This window comes from Colius striatus, chromosome 17, assembly GCF_028858725.1.
Source record: "Colius striatus isolate bColStr4 chromosome 17, bColStr4.1.hap1, whole genome shotgun sequence".
Lineage (NCBI taxonomy): Eukaryota > Metazoa > Chordata > Aves > Coliiformes > Coliidae > Colius > Colius striatus.
In genome coordinates, this window is record NC_084775.1 from 10698660 (window position 1) to 10721384 (window position 22725).

The following is a 22725-nucleotide window of genomic DNA, read 5'->3' on the forward strand; positions in this document are numbered from 1 at the left end:
GGCTTAATGGGAGGCTTCCATTGGCTAATGCCCCATGAAATCACACTGTAGCACATCCTCCTGAAAATAGCTCCATCCCATGAATGATTAGGACTATTTAAAAATGCAAACAGCACAGAGGGAAACTCAAGGTGACCCTTTTTTACTGTCAGGAGGCAACTGTGCACTTCTACCTTTCCCTCTGTGCCACAGAGGGCTCTGTGTTCTGCCCCAGCTCCACGGCCAAAGCCCATGGAGCAGCCTTGGGTCCCACAAGGATGCTGCCTGCAGCTTCCTGCCTGCTGCTGGTTCTTCCCCAGGAGTTAGCCCTGGCAGCAGCAGCAGCAAAGGGCATTTCTGCAGGAGCTTGACAGAAGTAGAGCAGAGAACAGAGTGTCTCAGCAGCTGCTGCCTATTCTCTAACGCTGCTTGACAACAGCAGGCTGGAGGACTCTGGCCTTCCTGACTCCTCCATCGCAGTTGCAAACACAGATTCTCACTCACCATTTTCAAGGACATTCAGCTGCCTACATTATACCACAGAAAATGGATTAGCAGCGAGAAAAAAAACCCCTCAATCCACATATATCCTAATGGAGCACTTGGCCTTGTGTCTGTCACTCCAAACTCCATGTAGAGGCAACAACAAGAGTTTGAGGCTGAGTGCAGCATCCTTCCTCCCACCAGCCCTCCTCTGCCAGGCACGATGGAGTCACAAGTGGATGTGATACATCTTGATCCCTCCTGAAACGTAAACCAACCTGAAACAAGGAGTTCACGTGCATGGATTGGACTGGGGTGCTGGATGTAGCTGCTTCTCAGTTGGCTACACTTGGCAAGGTTGCTTCTTGGGCAGCAGCGAGGCTGCTCCTGAGCCTCAGCAGTTGGGACCTTACTGCAGGTGGCAGGGCTGGTCTGGCAGAGGAGAGGGAGATCTGTGTGTAGGCAGCCAAGGTTTATTAGAGAAATTGTTAAATTCAAATGACTTGGATACAAAGATAAGCTGCACTGCCTTCTGAAAGGCAAAGGTGTTCCTGACCCATAGAAACTGATCCAGGTTACCGAGACATCAGTGACCACTGCGGGTTTGACAGTAAAATGGTCATCTTGCAGTTAATCTGAGTGGAGCCAAAGTTTTTCTCTGCCTATAGTACATCTGACAGGATGTGCACGTTGTGTCTGTGTATGACTACTGCCTCTCACCCACAGCCTCACTGCCCTTCCTCTGCGATGGTGGCACCATCTCACCATCTCTCCCGTTCCCATTCCATCCCAGTAGCTCACCCCTCCCTCGTGTGCCACGTTTAAACATCCAGAGCAACACCTCCCTGTGGAACATCTCTAAATTCAACGTTAGGCTGCTCTCATCTTTAACTGAATGGGGGAATAAGAAGGTGCAGAACTCAAAACTCTGTTATTAGACCTTTAAACTAAAAGTAAAAAAAACAAAACAAACCCCAAACCCACTGTTCATTTCTCATGGAGAATTTAAACCCTTTGCCGGCGCGTTCCTGGGAATGTTTGTCTGCAACAGTTGGCATCACGGGGTCATCTCTGCCCGGAGCACCACGGCGTTCAGTCTGTGTCTGCAGGACGAGGTGTCATAGGGCTGCAGAGAGCAGCACTGCTGTCCCCACAGTCAGCAGCACGAGGCTGGCTGGCAGCCCTGGTGCTGGCCGTGCCGGCGAGGCCGAGGTGCAGGAACACACCTCGTAGCCGTTCTCGGCGCGGCTCTCGTCGTGCTGCCCTGGTTTGGAGCGAGCCCCAGTCCTGCTGCTGCCGGCTGCCTGCGGTGCGTCAGCCTGCATGTCGCTGCACACCAGCCAGTCCCTGGCGATGGACTGTGGGTAACCAGGCTGGGCCTCCAGCTCACTGTCCAGCACTTTCCAGTATTCTTTGCCCCTGAAGAAGTAACTCGCACCTGTGAAGACATCAAAACCCAAAGGCAAGGTGAGCGATGCTGGGTGCTCTCCCGGCAGAAAGGAGCGTTTGGAGCAGTGTGGGACGGGAGGTGAAGCACATGTGATGCCAGTGCTCCTTGGCAACACCCTCTCCCACTGCAAAAACATGGTGGCTGCTGGTGGGATGCTGGAAATGACAATGGGATGTGGGTGGTGGGTCCTAGAGCTGATGCATCCCCCTGGTGCTGAGGGTGTGTGGTGTAAAAACCCTTAGCAACTCCACAGCTGGACGCACCATGCACATCTCCCAGGGGCCATGAGTGGACAGTCTTGAAACAGGGCATAGTAAGGCTGAAGAAGACCTCGCCTACCTGTCAATGACCTGCCATCCCTGGGTTCAGATAAATAACCTGAGCCTGGCAGAGCCCTGAGAAGCTTCTGCTCTCCAGTGCATTTCTTTTACTCTGAGCCTAGGTTATGAATTCTCTAAGCAGATCCCATACTCGTGGAGGATTCCTACCCATATGAATGGCCAGTTGCTCTCAACAGCTTTGGAAATTCAGCTTGGTAGCTTCTGGAAGTGTCCCTCCCTTCTGCCTGGTTTAATGGTTGCTGTTACATAATTAGGTCACTGGTAAATAAAATCTGGAAGTGTCAGTTTGTTGTGAATGAATGGCTCCTTTTAAACATCTCCTGTGACAATGTTTTTATGGCCTTTTCAGGGGGAAGAAACTACTAAGGAATCTCATCCCTGGAAAATCAGCTGTAACTCTGAGAAAAACATCTCCTTTAAAAATACTTTCTGTCCACACCCTCATATATCTAGCTAAAAATCCAACAACAACAAAGTCAGTGAGGAGCAAATCAGCACGTATTAGGATGAAAATCACTGCAAAACAACATGGACTGTGCTCTTTTAAGAAAAAATCAAATTATTAGGCCCCCAGGATATCTTTGTTGCCTGCTTGAAATGACAAAGTGTTTAGTGAGCTGTGTGAGGAGCTCTGGCTGGAAGCTTCCTCTCTCTCTCTTCAGCTTTCAGACACGGGGAACTGGCCTGTGGGGCTGAGCTGTTTCTGTCAGCAGGCAGAGGAGAAGGGGCTATAGCTCAAGTGCAAATGAAGCACTGCTTTCTTTTCTTGTGATTTTGGGGTTTTTTTTTGAACCAGCACATGGACTCACCATCTGACCACCTCATGGCATCATCTAAAGGGCTTGGTATCCCCTTCCACAGGATGGTCTCTGAAGGGTACCCAGGATCCATCCTCCTCTCGTGGTCATCGTAGCACCAGTAGAGATTGTCCTTAAAGAAATAAGTCTTGTCATTGTGGGCCCAGGAGAAAGCAGCATCAATTCCTCCCAGTGGCAGACCAAAGTCTGAGATGGGCCGAGGGTATCCTTCCTCCACGTTGTTGTCTTTGAAGACCCAATATCTGTCTCCTGAGGAAAGGAAAGAAGCACAGAGCAAAATCACATTTGCTTCACAGCTGAAACCAGCATTCCCCACAGACAAGCTGATGTTTCCTTATCTGCTGCTGTGCCAATCCTCAGGACTGAGCTCTTGGCATTTAAAGATGGGGATGGGCAGGCAGCAGCCCGGTGGGGCACCTTGATCTTTGGGGAGTTCTGGGTTTTGTGTCAGGCTATTGATGGAGCACAGCCCTGCTTCACTCCTCAATGGCTGCAGGTGTAACAGGCCCGGGATGGGAACATGCCAACAGCACTGATACAATAGGCTATTTATGTATTTGGTGGTGGCATTTGATTTTCTACCCCTTTGATTTCTGCCTGATATCCAACTGCAAGAAACATGAGCTTTGCTCATGGACAACAGGTCTCAGACCTGCCCTGGGAGATGCTCAATGACTGATGCTAGTGTTCCCTGCCTGTAGGAGAGGTCAAAATGCTGCCAAGGTGCCTTGGAACCAGGCTCTACAGCAGAGACACACACGTGCTACCTCCAGCACTGCACCCACTCTCACCTTTGAAGAAGACGATCTTGTGGTCGCTGGTTCTCTCGTAGACGGCATCCAGGCTGTCCAGGTTGAGTGGCAAACCCCTCCAGAAACGGTGGATCTGAGCCGGCTGGAGGGAGACCAAGTGCTTATTGCGAGTCAGTCTCCAGAAGTACTTGCCTGGAGGAACAGACTGGACATTACTGAACCACACTGCAACCTGCCTGCGCTGGGGAGATGAGCGCCAAGCATGTGGCAGCAGTGGCAAGCAAAGCGTGTGAGATGGGAGCTGTGAGTTAGAGGCATCCTGCCTTCCAGCAGCAGCTGTTACTGCTTTCTATTTCTGGTAACCATTAGAAGAAATCCCCTTTCTGAGACAAAAACAATCCTCTGGACATTGCACTGGAGTTGTTACACTCCTGGCTGTGGTGTGAAGATGCATTGCTGAGCTGTAGCAGGTGAGAGGAGCCTTCATCTTCCTCCCTCCCTGCTCTGGGACCTCCTGGAAGTAACAGAGGCTGAAGCTACATCAGGCACTAACAGCCCTCAATGAGAGCCTCCAAAGAAACTTCCCTGTCTCTCCTCTGCTGGAGCACCTGCAGCTTCCTGCACACAGGGTGCTCAGCTGCTTTCATAGTTAGAGATGTGTAGGATGTTATGATTAAACACAGAAATATCAGAGGGTGGTTTTTAATGAAGAAAAAAGATTAAGAGAACAGAGAAGGCAGCTATATTAACAAAACTGGAAGGCATTGAAGCGGGCACAGGGAGGCAAACTAAGGAGCTTGGTACTGTCTAGAGGTGTGGGGTAAGCAGGGGACCCTGACCGTGCCATGCTTCTGGGGCCTGGATGTACCTGTGGTGTGAGCACCCACTCTCCCAGCACCTTCAGCAACCCTGCCACAGCCAGTAAAGAACTTGGTTTGGGCTATTTCTGGAATATTTTGTGTGATGGGAAAGGAAACAGGTTTGTCCTCTGTGGGAAGGATGCCAAACTTTCTCCTGCTGAAGGAGCCTTACGTGGGATTTTCCCAAGGACTCTTAATGATTTTAGGGGCAACTCAAACCTTGACCTTGCACTGTCTCTGGGATTCTCAGCCAGACTTTTTGCAGCACACTTTGTGCCATGTATTCCCCAGGGAGCTCTGAGAGACGCCTTTCTCCAAGGTGTCTGAGAGCCAGCTCTCAACTTCGTCTCGTATTTGTTATTGCCTGTTAGAAATTATTGCATGTTATTTACATCTGCTCTTGCATGGATTCCTAAGGGGGCATAAGCGACAGAAATCGACAACGTTGTCTTCAGATTTGTATTCATGACACTCAGCCCTTTCTCCAGAGCCAGCAGATTGTGACACCGTCGTTTAAAATGTTATGGAGATTGGATCTTAGCCTAATAATGCAGGAGGCGAAACTCTAACACTTCAACATCTGCAGGGATGGGGGGGCTTTATTCTAATTATAAGGATTTATACCATATTCTTGTTCTTCTGCTCCACTTTGCATATTTGCTCTATCTGACTGCAACCCACAAATGAATAATACATTCAGACATGGTTGGAACTGCCATAATTACAGATTCTTTTAAAGAATGTTAAAAAAACCAGGGTTTAAATTTGGTGACCATTGTACACCGATGGAAACACATGTAATTAAAGAAAGATGATCTCTGCATCTCTAATTAGCGAGGCACTAGACAAAGACAGATTTTCACTTTTTAATGGGAAACACAGCTCAACATAATTCCTGCTTTAGTAGGTAAGTACCTAAGTGTCTAAGTATCAGAGTGCCCTGGGCTCATCTGAGACAAGGAGAGAAGTCTCGGTGCTTTTGACATTTCAGCCCTTTGTCAGCGAGGGGCTCAGCGGGTGTTCAACTGCAGCCAGCAAGCTTTACATCTACCCTCAAAGTCAGGCACAGCCCAGGCTGTTGGTTAGTTTGGTTGGTGCTTTTTTGATAAGCTATCAGGAAAAAACAACAACAACAAAAAGCAATCAAGTAGCAAGGAATTGTTAATTTGACAGCCCTGGTGTGCCCGTGCTCATGTTTTGTCACGGCCAAGCCCGCTTGCCAAAGTGCTGCTGTTGCTTGGATGATCATCAGCCAAAGCCAGGCCCAGGGGAGTTATGCATGCAGAAATAGAATAATAAAAAAAACAATCCCAACTCCATGTTTGTTTAAAAAGCTTGATTTAAAACCACCCTCCAAGCCGGCAAACTGAGCAGGATGAAAGCCAAGTGTAAAGTCCTGCTGTCCTGTGGGTAATGGGTTGAGGCAATTGCTGTCTTTAATACCAGGTGATTTTGATCCCAGCTGTGCACCACGCTCCCTGTACTTTGGCTGGTATTGACAAGACTGTTGCACACACCACACACATCAGAGGCTAAAGTTGTTTGAAAACTTCTGAGGGCACCTAAATCAAAGCAAGTATTGCTTCCAAAGGGCCGTTAACCCACCGTTACCTTCAACAGGAGAAGCCCGGGAGCCCTGAGGAGCTCAGGTCCCAGTGCCTTTGCTGTGGGAGAGGCTGCTCTAGGGAACCAGCCAGAGCAGCTCAGAACAAAATGTCTATCAATGGAGGAACTCATTACTGGAGGTCATTAAAATCCTGCCCCAGAGGTGACATTCCATGGTGCCCAGGACAGTTTGGTGGCAGCTAAGGGGGCTCTGAGGGAGGTGCCGGCTCTGGTGGCAGCTGTGCAGCTGGCACTCATTGACACTGTGCTCTTTACATTTCCATTCTGGCCCACAGTAAATGTATCCAAAAATAGACACCAACATGGAATTCTCTTTCCTTTTCATCTTTCTTTTTTCCCCCTCTGAAAGACAGGCAGCCGTTTATCCCGGACACCAGTTCTTGTCTCTTATTTTCCCTTCTTCACTGTGGCTTTTTGGAGCTGGCATCTGAGCAAATACTGCAGGGGAACAGCCTCCATATTGTGCTTCTCTGAAGGCACAGACAGCATTGAATTCTCTGGAGCCCTTTGGCCACTCTTGCCTGTGCCCCAAGACTCACACTGTGATACTCAAACAGGTTTTATGTACCCAGAAGCTGCTCCTGATCCCTGGGAGAGATGCTTCTGCTTCTCTAAGGGACGGCTTCGGGAGTGGCCAAATGGATGGAAAGAGGTGCCCAGTGGATGTTTTTCCATCTTGGAAGAAAAGAAAGCCCATGGAGTCCAGCCTAGACAGGCTTGGTACAGCTGAGAAGGCAACGATGGGTTCCTTGCTGGCAGCCAGGCACTCTGGGGACACCCTGCCAGCAAGTGCTTGCTGACATGGAACCAGCTGGCCCTGCAGTTGTGCTCACGTTGTCTTTGAGCAATGCACAGCAAGCAGCATGAGGGAAGGTGGAGCAGAGGAGGAAAGGAAAGTTGGAGACATCCAGGAATAAAGCAGTGGAGAGCTGTTGTTGCTCTGCTCATCCTTAGTTCGACACGGATTTCTGCTTTGATAGTGTGAATATCAGCTTTCGGTTCTTCACTTGGGCTGTGTGGTGCGATGGGCCAGAGTGGGGTACCAAGTGCTGTGGTGGATTGTCAGCAGCCTGGCTGCTTCCAAGGGAAGTGTCAGAGCCTGGGACAGCCTGGCTGGAGGGTCTGCTGCCACTACTGCCTGCCCCTCTTGTCTCCCCTTCCCAGCCACCCTCCAGCCTGGCCCGTGCCGTCCACCTGCTCCTGACTATAGGTCTCACAGCCCAGTTATGTGCTGGCTTTAGAAATACTCATTTTGGTCATTTTAAAATAAAATGTATTTCACTTTTGCTGCCTTTCTCTTTTTTTTTTTGGGTCAATTTACTGCAGATCTCTCCAGCACACCCCCCTTCTCCTCCTTCATAACCCCATTTGGCTGAGGTCTCTGCCCATCCCCCAGCAGCACCACTGCATGGCCCCTGGCCATTGGCCACTCTGGCACCTCTTCCACTGTGCTGGCAGCTGGCAGACCAGGCATGAGCCAGGGGGTTTCCTTCTGCACTTGAGGAATGATTTGCATCACAAATCCCAGGCAGCTCATCCTCATCACCCACCCTGGCCTGTCCAACACTGCTGCTGCAGCACTGCCCGCTCAGACCCACGTCATGCAGGGTAATGCAGGCCAAGAGTGTTGGCATGGGCACTCACCTTTGAAGAAGAAAGCCTCTCCCCTGATCTGAGCCACTGCATCAAAGTGAGTGTTGCATCTGTTGGGCACATCCCGCCTGAGCCTGTGGAGAGATGCCCAGGTGAGCACAGCCCCAGTGGGCAGCGAGGGCCTGTGTCCTCCCCAGTGTCCCTCTGCCTGCATCTCCCCTGCCCAGGGAGGTGAGGGAGTCACCATCCCTAGAGATATTCAAAAGACACATAGATGAGGTGCTGAGGGATGTGGTTTAGTGTAGTGATGGGCTTGGTAGTGTGAGGTTAGTGATTGGACTCAATGATCTTAAAAATCTTTTCTAATCGTATTGACTCTATGATTCTGTGAGTCCCCATCAGAATGCCATGGCATTCAGCATATTTCCTGAGGGAAAAGGACCCCTTAGGACACTCATAGCCCTTCTGCAGCCTCTGTCAGCTGAGACATCTCCACCAAGGGCAGGTGCTGAGCACCTCTGTACTGTGGGCATCACACCAAGTAGGGCCAAGTGGTGTAAGGAAGGTGCTGGGGTGGGAAAATAACCAGAGCACAGGGGTGGTTTGTTCAAGATTATAGTCTTCTTGGTCTGTAGGAATAATCCAGTTGTTTATGCTTCAGTGCTGTTATCTCCTCTTTGCAGATGGGGCATTGAGGCACAGATGGATGAAGGAACTTTCTCAAGGTCAAACCCCACACAAACTCAGACCAGGAGGGGAAGGTGACCTGCTCCATCTCCGCTGCTCTCACTTGCCAGCTGGCAAAAATATGTGTGACCATGAACTCCTGCCTTTTTCTTCAGTGTCCCTTCCTCTTTCAACTGTCCTACTGCCCTAGTAGTAAAATCACTTGGTAACTCCAGTGTTTACTAGTGAGCTAGATCCAGAACTTCCCTTAATGAGGGCATGCTGGCTGCTTGCTGACACTCGATGTCAGCAGCCCACTGCCGATTCAAACCTGCGTTGGAGTCAGGCTATCGGTCCACTTGTTCCAATATTCACCCCCACAGGTACATTAGGGAGCTGCTTACTGTGGAAAGATTTAGGTAAGTTATGCTTGTACAAATCAGGATGTTGCAGAGGAAGTCTGATTAAAATTTCAGCAAGGATGAGTTAATCTAAGGGTGATGGGAATGAATTTCCATTAACACACATGAAAAAATTGAGTGTAAAGGAAATGCAAGGCATTCCAAGATGATACAGAACTTCTGGGTGTGCTTTGAATGATTAAAATTAGCTAAGGGGTAGATAGCACCTACCACATGCTCCTGCTCTTAACCAGTTCATTTGTGGGCTGGCTTGCCAGTCCCCACACATAGTGCTTGAAAAAGCAAAGCGTCTGCAGGGCATGATCAGGAGACAGGAGGAAGAAGGGGGCACTTTCTCTGTGTGTGTATTTTCCAGAAGATAAGAGGTCCAGAGAGAAATACCAAAGCCTGAGTGATCAGGCAAGATACTGATGCTTGTGTGGAGTTTCACTGCTACACGTCCTTTGCAGGAACATCTGCGACAGCTGAAAGGAAACAAAACTCAACTTACGGGACAGTGGAGCGGTTCTCTGGCAGCTCTGGCAGGATGGGATGGTCATCAGTTTTGCTTCCTTCAGGCTTGGCTGTGGGGGACACAGATTCCCTGACCCCTGTGCATAAAGACAAAGAAGTAGTAGAGGGGTACACCATCCTCCCCACCAGCTCCACTCAGCCCAGCAAGCAGCTATCCAGAGTGCCCCATGGCTGCAGGCAGGGGAGGGATGCACACTTACCGTAGAGTTGCCAGATTCGGACTTTGTCCTCATAAGGGAGGTCATACTTCAGAGGATCCCCTACTGGACCTTGGTAGTAAGGTCTCATGATAGACTCTATGGCAGAGATGTGGGTCAGGCCAATGGCATGGCCAAACTCATGGACAGCTACAGCAAATAGGTCCATCCCATGGGCATCTGGAAATAAAGACAACATTGAAATAAAGGTCAGTCCATGCTGACTGTATTTTGGGTGGAAAGTTTGGGTATAGGTGGGATAAAATGGAAAGAAAAGCTTTGCAATAGACTGAAGATTGAAAAAAAACCCATCTTTTTTTCTCCAGTAAGAAAAAGGAGATTGAATTGTATAATATGAAAATGGAAAGCAAGCCAGACACCAGCCCATAGTGCAAGTCCTCAGCCCCACACAAGCCTGGGGATCACCCCAAGGCCACCAATGGCACCTGAGAAAGAGCTGAATGAATGGCTGAGACAGTGACCTTGGCATAACCATCCCTCATCCCTGCTAAGCAGTGCTGCAGAGTTGGGCCAGAGCATTCATCTCCTGTATCCCTCTCCTGCCCTGCAGCAGCTGCCAACACAGTCTGTGATGCCCAGATGATGAAATTTCTACAGCTGCTGGCCAGAAGCTTGTCAAAGCCTGTGATAATGAGCAAAGCCACGAGCCAAGGAACTGGTGAGCACCTGGCAGTGTCCACCTGCCCACAGTGCTCTGCTGGGCTTCCCTTGCCTGCACAATGCTGGCCTCACACACATCTGCCCTGGCCAAACTCACTGCAAACACCTTCCTGCACACATACAGAGCTGCTCACCTGCCCAGCAGCCACCAGCCCTGCTCACCCAACTACTGTCCCGACAGGACATGGCAGAAGGGGCAAGTGACCACAGCCAGCTTGTTTCCAGAGGACTTGCCCATCTTCTCCTCTGCCACACCTCATGCTGGTGGAGCTACAGCTTCAATGTCTGCTCCCCTAGGCAAACACTTTAATCCTCACACACCACACTGGGCACCAGGGAGACCATAGAACATTGATAGCTTCTTTGATGACTTTTTTTCCTCTATCTAGGCTATCTCTATTTTCTTGCCCCAAATTTCCTTTTTTGCAATCCAGCCTCTAGTGCCTCACACCACACCCACACACAGATCCATCCTACACTCTCCAGAGCCTCAGGGTAGATCCCTATAGGGGTTAACGTGTGCATCCAAACCTACAGCACCGCTGCCAAAGCAGAGAAGGAACTGCTCCCTGGAGCCACATGAGACTGATTCTGCTTGGTGCATTCCTAAGCCCAGCTGGACCAAGCACCCCTGCAGTTGCTGCAAAGCCATGCCCTGCAGAGCTCCATGTCCCTGTGGAGCTCAGGGGAGCCCTATGTTCCCTGAACCATAGTTGAAGCTGAAGGAGTTGTGCAGAAGCAGCCATGGCTGATCCTACACTCCCCACCAGCCCTGGGGTGTTGGGGAGAATATTTTTGCTGAATTTTGCTTTTTCCTTGACGACTGTTATTTACAGTGTCTGTAAGCAGACAAGATTTTTACAACCTGTGCTGTTTTCCCCAGCACTAGGAGGGAACAAGACATATGCTTTCTGACATTTTAATGCCAAACTGACAACCTTGGGGATATTTTTATATCACCTACCAAGTTGTTATTTTTGAATCACTAGGGAGAACAAAATAAATAAAAGATGAAGCTCAGATAGTTCCAAGACCTTCAAAACAGAGGGCAGCTTCTCAGTGTTGGGCTCATCCGCTCATCCCCTCATCCCTTGGTAGTGCTGGGAGGAATCCTCCCTGTGAGGCTGCTGGTCCTGAGCTTGCTCTTCCACGTGAGCCTGTTTCACAACAAGTGTTCCCAATCACCAGTGAACTGTTCTGCCTATGAACACTGAGTGGGGATGGATGGAGGTCAGCTGGTGGGCAGGGAGGAGAGGGGTTGGGGAGAAAGAGTCAGCTGGTTTCAGAGAAGACAATTATATCTAAACAAAATAATTAAGCTGAGGTAGCAGAAGCCCATTGAGAGGCTGGTGAAGGAGCTGGTGTGGCAAGTAAATCCGCAGCTGGTGACTGCACAGGAGGCACTTTGTCAAAACCCAAAGGTCGGGGACCTCATCCCCACAGATGACTCTTGCAGCTGAGGAACACTTGCTTCTGAAAGTCTCTCTGCTTATTAAAACTCTGCTCCAGCCAGACTAGATGAAATACAAGTAAAGAAAAAGAATAAAACTACAACTTTTAACCATTCTGTTGTCAGGTAATGAATCCTATCAGATAGTAGGAAAAAAACAAGTGTGCATGCGAGCTTTTTCCCTGCAGACCACAGAGTCCTTTCCAGCCAGCTCAGCTTATAAATATGCTTTAAAAATAGGATTTGAGACATGTAGCAGTGAAACCATCCAAAAGATGCCAAAGTCAGAGAATACAGACCCTATTCAAGAGTTACAACAGCTACACCCCCAACCTGTGGCCTTCCAGGTCCCAGAAGAGATGTGGAGTTGGGGTGGGCGATGGGGAAGAAAAACTGCCAATACAATGGGAAGAAACACAGAGATGCCACCAAGGCTTCCAGGAACACAGAAGGTCCTCAATGCTGGCTCTTATCATCTCACTTACAAGGCTGAGGGGGGACTCAGAAGAAGATACTTGGATGCCCAAGCCTGGAATGAAGGCAAAGCCTCTCCCACTCTGACCTACCTGATGATCGGAAGGTCCAATACTCGTCGTCATCAAAATGAGTGTCTCCTGCTGTGTGATGGTCTCCGGGGAAGAAAGCGTGTGCCACTGTCCCACCAGGCCCATCAAAGGGATAGCCATCGTTGTGATCTGCCTTGGAGAAGTCTATCTGGATGTCAGCGTTGTTACCTGCCACTTCATGGAAATTCAGCGGGGTGATGTCGCTCCAGACCTTCAGGGCGTAGTACATCAGGGCTCGGACGGTGTCGTGGCCCAGGTGGGACTCTTTGGGGAAGGTACGAACTCTGAAATAAAGAGGGCAGGTCAGTAGCATGAAAGATCTTCTCTGAGAATCACGAGGAAAGGTTCTGCAGGTGCCTGGTGTATCACAGAGCCTCAGTGAGGCCTCCAGAGTGCCACAATATCATTTATAGTTGTGTGTTTAGGTCTCTGAATCACAGCAGTTCCAGAGCTCTGAGCATTTCAGAGTCTGAGTTTGGGTCCTCTGGAAACACTGAGCCAGTCTTGCACAGCAGAGCATGAAACACCTTACACATGTGAAACAACCAATACTGACACCTCCTGATCCTGCAGGACCAGGTGGGCAGTCAGCCTCAGAGCCACACTTCACGCACAAACTCTCTCAGTGCCCAGGACTACTACCCTTGCCCAGCCTTGGGAATGTCCACACCATGGGCCACTTTGCAGAGCTTGCATTTTTTCAAGCTCCCTTTCAGACCTATTTATGATTGTTTTCTCACCACCTATTCATTCCAAGTGCAACCCAAATACACAAAATTGATGTCTGAAGCCTTTGCACCACACACAGGCCCAGTGCTTTTCCTGCAACAAGCAGCAGGTCATTACTCATTCTCATTACATGCACAGAGAAATCCAGTACAGATTTGCTGCCTCCATGTATTTCCCAGCGTGTCTGTGGGAGGTAGAAAATTGACTCTCATACCAGTACACTGCCAGCAATCTGTGAGGCTGCAATCCACACCAAGGAGAAGGAGAAAAGAATGCATTCCATGTAAATCAAATTCAAAATGCCTCCAGCCTACCGCATGTAGGAGACAGGCTATCTGATGGAGCTCTGGAGTTGAGAAGTTCTTGCCTTTTCTTGGTAAAGAAAGCATTGATGAGCAGGGGCTTACGATGCTATTCCACACGTCCCAGGGCTGTGACAGTGTCTGTATTCCTCAGTCCCCAGTTCTGCCTTGCCCAGGTGGGATGAGCCACCTGCCAATGCTTGCCCTGCAGCTGCACAACTCAAACTTCCCTTTTGGTCTGAGCTGGAAGGAAAAAAAGCCGATGCTTCCTGTAGAACCAGACCTTGGAAAAGAATGCCTAAGATTGTTGATTTAATAGAGGTGAAAAGACAAAGATGCAACAAGGCACCTTGGCCTCTAAAAGAGTATGTTTAGATAATCTTTCATTGACAGTCTTGAGAAAAATAAACACACTCCAGGAAAATGTACTGTTGACTGAGTAATTATTGACAAAAAGCAATTCTGCTGGAAAATTTCTGGCCAGCTCTACCCCAGTAATAATGGATACTTTATTTCTTATGTACCAGCACACCAACCAAAGTCTTCATGAAATATTCATGGCTTGACAGATTTTTAAAGGCTGAAGCAACAATTGTGATCACCTCATTTGCTCTCCTGCATAATGTAGCTGGGAGAGCATCGCTCAGTATTACACCACTCCACACCACCAATGTGAGGTAATGACCCAATAAAACCTCTGGAGATAATTGCAGGTGACAGAAAGGGATGTCACATCACTCAAGCTCTCCTTACAACTAGTGCTTTGGGTACTGAGAGACATGGATCAGTGGAGTAGAAGCAACTTGCTGACTGAGGTTGGATGCTCTTGCTTTCTCAAATATCTACATTTGTTCCCATGCCCTCAGAGACACACTAAGGTGGTGTAACACCTCCTGGCCTGGGCAAAACTAGGGAGGCTTAAATCCAAGATGGAATAAAAAGAGACTCAGGACAACAAGCAGAAATCTCACTAACAGTTTCTCTGAAGAGCTTGGGAACCGCATCCTGGAGATGGAGGGAATGTAATGAGTGAACCAGACAAAACACAGCCAGATGAGCAAAAATTACTCATATCTACACCTTTGCTATCTCTAAACTATTCTAGGTAAAGAAAGACCTTACTAGACTGAATGGGTTAGCATGCACATTGCATCAGATAATCGTAGCACTTCAAACAAAACACATCTGTAAAGATACCAGCATGGAAGTAAAAATAGTGAGGAAGAGATTAGAAAAGACAACTTTCATGCAAGTTTTAAGGTATAGAAGAGACTGTGGCTGGATTCAAGCCTCTACAGTACCTACATATTCTTTAGCTGGGTGTTTCCATCCTCCACAGCACTTCTCTGGAATTGGCCCAACCCTTTGGTACTTTACTCTCTACTGAACACGTAAACCACACCATGTTTAGTGCATGAATTATGACCTGTCTCCAAGATCATGTTGCCCAGGGCACAGACTCAGATTCAGGGTTGTTATGTGCTCTTCCCTTCTCGAACTCTGCTTGACTGCATGAGCTGCTTTCCTTTTCCTTTCATTCCAGCTGCAGAATGAGGATAATAAATCTGATCTCCCTTGTAAAAGGATGGTGGATGAAAAGCCCTGTCTAAAGAGACAAACGTTATTAATGTTCATCCTAACCTCTGACTCCAGAAGCATTAGATTAAGGCAGAAACAGTATCAATACTTATTTTGCCTCTTACAAAAGGTTCTGCACCTCTGAGCTGACCCACATTTTATTAGCATGCTGCAGGTGTCAAGTAGAAGTCCCCCATCCTTTATTCATTACCACCATTCTTTTTCAAGAGAATCCCATCAGGGTTTTTCAATTGAGCATCTGATTTGATTGCCAGAGCTCTGCTAATTGTTTCCAATGCGATTAGGAGAAGCCTATTGTGCCGGCAGGATGTCGGTCGGCATTGCCTTAGCCAGCCCCACTGAAAGGGAGGCACAGTGCGAACGTCATGCACATGCCAACAGGCCTCAACACGCTTCCTCCTACCTTGATTATTGTTATTTGTAGTCAATGGTGCTTAGATACCCATCGGAGAGCAGAGCTCCTTTCTTCTTGGATGTTAATCCCTCCCGAGACTCCCCACACAGAGATCGGATCTCAGGGCAAAGCCTGATGGAATTGGAAAGAAAGCTTTCTCCTCCAGATGGTCTCTGACAAGCCATTGAGGAGGTGATGAGGACCAGAGGCTACTCAATCCCCATTTGCCACCCCCCCACCCAGCACTGCCCTGAGCTGTGGGGCTGGTCACATTCCTCTGTAAAGCTGCATGCTGAGACACCTTGAGGAATATCTACACAAGGAGCCCTGGCACCTTGGCTGCTCGGAGGAAAAAGGGTAATGGGCACAGGCTGAAACATAGGAAGTTCTACTTGAACATGAGGAGAAACTTCTTCACTGTGCAGGTGAGGGAGCCCTGGCACAGGCTGCCCAGGGATGGTGTGGAGTGTCCTTCTCTGGAGGTCTTCAAACCTACCTGGACACGTTCCTGTGCCTCCTGATTGTGGGGGACTTGCTTTAGCAGGGAGTTGGATTGGATGATCTCCAGAGGTCCCTTCCAACCCCTTGTTCTGTGATGGCTGCATGAGGCAGCATCAGCTGCTTGAAGCAGAGGTGGCTTGAGAAGTCCATGTTTCTAAGTGGCACAACTGGATGCTGAGAATGTCTCTGCTTTGCTTTTGGGACCCACCTGGGTGGCGGTACTCACCATGCAGACAAATGAAAGACTTCCACTCAGCTGCTGCCAGTCCTTCACATGTCTGAGCCCCCTCCTTTGCTTGTCCACAGCCAAAACAGCTTTTGGGTCCAAGCTGGTTAATAAGCAGAGGCCAGAGAGGGCTGTTCTCTCTGTTCACTGCTGAGGGGCACCTGCACCAATGGTCTTTTGGACTTCTGGGTTCTTTTTTTTTGTTTGCTTTTGTCCTCCAAAAGCCAAAAGTGCAGAACCATTAGTGATGTATGAGAAATCAATTGCTAGTTAATGAAAGCACTCCTTCACCTTCTGCAGCCCTGCAACCACAAAGAAATAAAATAAATGCTGATAACTACCAAGCACAGCAGAGGAAGGATTGCCTGATAAACCCAAATTGATTTTTCTGGTGGGGGGAAGAGAGGACAGTTAAAAGGGTGGATGCTTGCAGCCATGGCAAAGGCTCTTCCGAGGCACCCAGAGCCACCCATGGCACATGCCATGGCACAGCAGCCCCAGTCTGGCGCTACTCTGACACTGCCACAACACCCTGGTACTATAATAGGAAAGCAGTAGGGCTGTTTTCACCCTGCACTGCACCTCTCCTAACACTGCAAAAATTATTGAACATTTTGGGGTAACAAGCTTTCTCCTGCCCTTTAATACACTCATATCTCCAGGCAGCTCCTTGCAGCCCAGCAACAGGCACTGGCATGAGAATAATCCATCCTGGGGAGGAGAGGTGGGTGAAAACAAATTTCACAGCTGATTTCTTGGCCTGTGAAGGGAGCAGCTGCTGTGGGGAGGGCTGCCAGAGCAGGGCCATTGGAGTGGGGCTGCTGCCCTTTGCTGCCTGCCTCAGCCACTGTGCCCTGGGCTGGTGGCAGATGCCAACGTGGCAGCTGCCTGCACCGTGCTCCAGTGCTCAGGGCTTTTCCTGTGAGGGTCCCACATGTCTGCAATGGGCGTGTTATGGCAGCACCAAATCAGCTCTGCACCGGAGGGACATGATCCTGCCTCGCTCAGGCATCTGTCACCCCCAGGCAATGGGAGACATGGCTGCAGGTGAGCAGCTGGGCTTGAGCTGGGAGGTCCCCACCATGGGATGCCACTGGTTAGAGAAAGAAAGAGGGAGTATGAGGTCCCATCAAGGGAGTTGGAGTGTGGTATTGGGGGTTACCCTGGTTGCACACTTTAGCCCATGGTACCTTTCCATGTTTTGGTACTTCCCCATCCCAGCTCAGGCCATGGCACATCTCCACTGTGGATAGGCTCAGGATGCTCACAGAAATGGGGGCAAGTGACTGACAGGCATCACTGCTCCCCTGCTGCCTGCTTTCACTCCGGCTCCAGCATCAAATGCCCTTGAGCACTGTGTTTCAAAGACTACAGCTTTGATGAAGTGGCACCAGGGGCTCATCTTTAACTAGAGATGGATGAAAGGCAGCTCAGTTCAGCACCAGGCTGACATTTCAGCAGTTAAAAACCACTGAGAAATTACAAAAGCTGGGCTTCAGCAGCTTCCCCCTGCCCCAGGGGGTCAGAGCACACGGAGAGGGGCACAGCCCCGGCGCTGCACTTCCCACGACTGCCAGGAGACCACGGGCCCCTGCGAAGAGACAGAGATGCTGTGGACTGCCCTTCTGTGGAAAGAAGCAATAAAGTCAAATTGGCAAAATTAAAACCAGGCTGCAAATGTGAGGGGGGAGCGTCTGCGGGCAGCTCCCGGCGCCGGCGCCAGCAGAGGGCATTCGCAGCACACCGCTGCCGAACGCCCGCCAGCCAGTCCTTGCGGTGCGGAGAGACCTGTAACACCAGCAAGAGCAACCCCGCACCCTGCCAAGCCCATCACTAACCCACGGCCCTCAGCACCTCAGCTGCACGGCTTTGCACTAGCTCCAGGGATGGAGATTCCCCCGCCTCCCTGGGCAGCCTGGCACAGGGGCTGACAACCCTCTTAAGGAAACAGTTCTGCCTCAGCTCCAATCTAAACCTCCCCTGGTACAGCTTGAAGCCATTTCCTCGTCTCCTATCATTCATTACTTCAGACAAGAGACCAGTCCCCACCTCACTACTACCTCCTGTCAGGTAGTGGCAGAGTGCTCATGTCTCCCCTCAATCTCTCTTCTGCCAGGCTGAACACCGCCACCTCCCTCAGTCACTCATCACACTTGTGCTCCAGCCCCTTCCCCCGCTCTGGGGCCTGTCTCTGGATACACTCCAGCACCTCAATATCTTTCTTGTAGTGATGGGACCAAAATCACAGTGCAGAAACAATCCTCTGAAAAGATTTATGCTTCGTAATAGTCAGGAAACTTCCCTGGGAGATCAGGCACAGAAGGACTCTGTATCTAATGTTGTACTGGGAGGCTCTGAGGCTGTACTATGGGCTCTGCAGGATGCAGTCTGTACTTTTTTGCCCCCTGAGCCCTCTAGTCCCACAGGCTGGCTACACTCAAGAATAAAAGGAAGAAATCTGAGCATGTATTTAAAATCTTGTTTGCCAGGCACTGCCTTCTCCATCAGGGCAGGTGCCTATCCTGAGACCATCCCTTCATGCAGGTTTCTTTGCCTGTTTATTCCAGCCTGGCAATTGTTCAGGTTTTTCTTCGATTTTTAAATGCATGTCATAACACAATTTGGTTTTGTTTTCTTCTTTTAAACTCTTGAATCAATGTATAAAAGGTAAGCATGTAAAACTTTATGCCTCTATTGGCAGATTTTCATGGCTGTTTCCAAAAAGCTATTTTAATCTCAAGTGCTGGATGTAAACACTATGTAGTAGTTTCTATAACACTATAGCCTTCTGTTGGCTTATACAACCTCCAGCTATAAAATACAGCCCTTTCTTGAACAAAAGCCAAGATCTCGGAAAGGATCAAAGAATAAAAAGCAGAAATGAGTTTGTCAGGAGATGGATTTTTTTAATGTTGTACATATAAAATCGTCTCGGAGCTAAACTCCTTTTTATAGCAATCTTTGCTGCAGCACTGCAGGTTCCAAGGCAGTGGGAGGTGGAGGCATTCCAGGGCTGTGTCCACCAAAACAGTCTGGCTGGGAGTGTGGGCACTGCTGGCATAGCACTGGGCTCCTGGCTGTGCCACCTGGGATGCAGCTCGGGTTTGTTGAGCCCAGCGTTGATCAGAGGAGCTGCTGAGGCTCAGGCCATGCACAAGCCATCCCCACTGTGCTGGCTCTGGAAACTCATGGGACATCAGGGCAGGTTTTATTGTTTCACCCAAAGGGACTTTTTGTCCTCTCTGAAATATGACATTTATTGCTCTTACCCATCAAGATGAAGCTTTTCAACATGGCTACAGGTTGAGCTTTTATAGTGTAGGTCACTTCACTAGAAGCAGCCATCCAAAAGCCACTATTGGTTCCTACTGAAGCTGAATTATGGTTTTCTTTTCTGCAAATAAAGTCTTGGAAGGATGTGCATGAACACAGCTCAAATCCCTGGTAAGGCCATGGTTTCAACACATCAGCAGTGACAGCCAAGTTAAGATTTGTTACTGCAGCAGAGTTATACTCACTCTAGGGAATATATCAGGATCAAAGAGAAGCTTGTTATTGATAAGGAGATCTCTACATAGCATCCAGGTGTATTTTCAGGACAGTATGAGCAGTGTTCATCTTTCTTAGAGGAACAATCATTGCAGCACATGACCTTTTTGAGGGAGAAAAAATGAGTCCCAGAAAGCACAGGTCTTGGTGGGACAGGATTTTGGTTGCTTGCCACCCCTGACCTGCAGTGTGTCTCTGGAAGTTGGACCTGAACTTCTGCATGTCACAGGTTCAGAGTGACACACACCCATCAGTCCCTGATGTCAAGGGGAAAATACTCCCCTGCGACAAGGACTGGGAGAAAAAAGTGACTCTATTACCCAGAAAATGCTCCCAGCGCTTGGGGCTCAGATGGGGCAAGAGAAGCAGTCCCATCTGTGCTGAGCCAAGTCTGTGGCAGCTCCTTGAGAAAGAGCCAAGTCCCAATGAACTCAACAGAAATGATACTCCAGCCACTGCATAATAGCCAAGAGCTCCCAGCTAATCCACCAAACAACTCCCCACCATTCCCAGACATTAGCCAAGCAGGTCCAAGAAGTCCAGGCTGGGGTTGACAAGAGAAGAGTTTAAATAAATACTCTGTGGGTTTCTGGGAGCAGAGGCACACATTTTAACGTGTCACCCTGAAACTCATCACAAAGCCATGTTTAGCTTAGGTCTGTGTAGGATCAGCCATTTGTTGCAACATTTCAGAAGAGGAAGATTAATTCCTACCTCCAAGACAAGTTCCTTTTGCTCCATTTGGTGACAGCCTGCACGAATCGCTTTCTCCTGGCCTCTGTGGTGGCCAGGTCAGGCAGAGAGCAGCGAGGGGTCTTCATCAGCTCCAGAGTGGCTTCGTCTGGGGTTGGAGAAAAGTAATAGGAATTGTGGGAATGATGGGTTAAGACATCCCAGGGAGACAAGGAGAAGGGAGGGGAAGTGCTGAGCATGCAGCAGCAGACTGAAAGGCAGTGCCTGGGTGCCACTGGGCCATGGTCCAGCATCACCCATGGAGCATCAAGCCCTCCCCTGCTGCAGTGCCACCTATCAATGGCAGCAATTCCTGACAAAAGCCCATTTCTTCAAAGCACCCCCAGCTGGGGCTACCAGAAAGTCAGGGATGACATCCCACTCTGGGGTCAGAGTCAATGAAGAGTTCTGACTTCAGGGGAAAAGGCAGCAAGTTACCTCTTGTGTCACACTTTATAGTGTGGAAAATCACCTGTGGACAGCTTTGATTATATTTTAAACCATAAATCTTTAATGATTCTGGTTTAGTCTCTCTTCCTGAATTTCTCATGATTCTCCTGGCAAAGCAGAGAGACATTCACATGTAAATAAGCTGTATCTGTTCAGCTAGGGGCTCGTGTGGAAAATATTCATATTCCTTCTTATTTATTTTTAAAACTAAATGAAAGCTTAAAGCTCCCATTCTCATCTGCTGAAAGGCAGGCAAGCTGTTCATTCTCTCGTTTTCCATGCTAGCTTCACCTCTTCACTTAAAACACTTGCTCTCAGACACCATGTCCATCATCTGCCCAGGGCAGCCCTCAGGCCTGTTTCAAACACCTCCTCCAAAGATGAAAGTGCAAACGCCTTTGAAAGGCCACCCTTGCTCCTGGCCTCCCACGGCTTGTGATGAGGTGGAAGAGATCCAACTGCAGAGGGGAAAAAAAGAAAGAGAAAGTCCCAGTGATGGGACATGGCCAGTGGCTGCCAGGGGCACTGGGATGGATGGGGCCCAGCCTGCTAATTATTAACAGCTTCTCATTAATCCTGCCCTGAGCAGCGGAAGGAAGATGGGCATGCAGCAGGAGGTCGTGGCCATGAGTCAGAGAGGGAAGGGGGCAGACAGACACCCTTCCCAGGGCCAGGATAATGCTGCCTTTCTCCTTTTCTCAATGAGGACATTGAGAGGAATGACCCTTGCCATGCTGGGGAAGCTTGTTTTGCTTCAACCCAGCCTTGGACTGCTCTCTCACAGCCAGACGTAGCCACCACATCAGGCAGAAGCCACCACTGCCCTGTCCCATTGGCGAGGGTGACAGGCTCTCAGCTGGCCAGGGGCAAGTGTGGGGTGGCCAGAGCTGCTGTGGCTCAGTGATAACCAAGGAGACCCCCAGTAGCTCCACAGGCACCTCATGGCTCTGCATGCCACGGGCAGGAGTGAGCAGCACTGGTGTGATGCCACACTACCACACCACCTTCCTCCCTCCCCTGTGCTCTGCAGAAGCTGGAATATCTACACAGACAAATTAGAAGGCTTAATCAGGATTTTTGTTCCAATCAATGAGATGTTGCAGTTAAGGCTTTGATCAGGACAACCCATCAGCCTTAGTTTCTCTGTCTTTTTTTTTGTTTTCCTTGTCTTTTTATTTTTTTTAACACACCACATTTTAAGCATGACAGGGACCCCAAGGGTGTATGGGTCTGGTGAAATAATTGCTTGCCTCAGGTTCTTCAAAGCACAAGGCAACAAAGCACCTGAGCCATGTAATTACTCTTACAGCTGCAAACTGGGCCGTATGTTACACCCACGTGAGCTTTTCCTGGAGATGATGCTACTCCAGAAGTCAGTGTCATCACTTCTCCTCCCTGGACCTGCCAGGAGCCATCCCTGCATCCCTCTGCCCCAGAGGGATTATGAGCCACTGACCCAAGACCCCCGTCGCCTCCAGCCCCCCGAACCGCTGCATGGCAGTGATGGCCTTGGTGAGCTCCTCCTGTGTCTGCAGCTGTCCTGTGATGGGATCCGGAGGAGGCAGATACCCAAATTTTGTCAGCCAGTCCTGTGAAACAAGAAGGAGGGAGATGAGAAAAGGAAAGGAAGGAAATGTATACCCAGGGAAACATGCTCTGACGGTCCCGTCCGTACCACCTGGAAATCCTCTTCCCGTTTCTGTGTTTATACCTGACTTCCCCATCGAGCTGTGTGGTCCCTGCTAACAAATGGATGTGTCAGGATGTATCTGTACACATCACTTCGGTAACAGCACCTTCATGCATTCCACGAGTGACATCTAATTTCCCCACCCAGCTGCACAGC

The 22725-nt window shown here is 49.3% G+C and overlaps 1 protein-coding gene across 1 annotated transcript; it reads right to left on the reverse strand.

The window, feature by feature from the left end:
* Positions 1 to 1580: 1580 nt before the first annotated feature.
* On the reverse strand, positions 1581 to 22390 carry MMP17 (matrix metallopeptidase 17). The gene is made up of 9 exons (XM_010199031.2): positions 22336 to 22390; positions 20412 to 20538; positions 12398 to 12681; positions 9704 to 9880; positions 9481 to 9580; positions 7954 to 8036; positions 3863 to 4015; positions 3063 to 3320; positions 1581 to 1900 (listed from the first exon to the last, which is right to left on the reverse strand). Exons 1-9 carry the CDS (start codon positions 22373 to 22375, stop codon positions 1581 to 1583), a joined length of 1542 nt encoding a protein of 513 aa, XP_010197333.2. The 5' UTR covers positions 22376 to 22390.
* Positions 22391 to 22725: the final 335 nt, after the last annotated feature.

Excerpts from the sequence above, each read along its gene's own strand:
- MMP17 (XM_010199031.2), bottom strand. The coding sequence starts at position 22,375 with ATGCAGCGGTTCGGGGGGCTGGAGGCGACGGGGGTCTTGG. Across the intron at positions 20,539-22,335 it reads GGAGGCGACGGGGGTCTTGG|ACGAAGCCACTCTGGAGCTG; the intron begins GTCAGTGGCTCA and ends CTCCAACCCCAG. Across the intron at positions 8,037-9,480 it reads GAGAACCGCTCCACTGTCCC|GCTCAGGCGGGATGTGCCCA; the intron begins GTAAGTTGAGTT and ends ATCTCTCCACAG.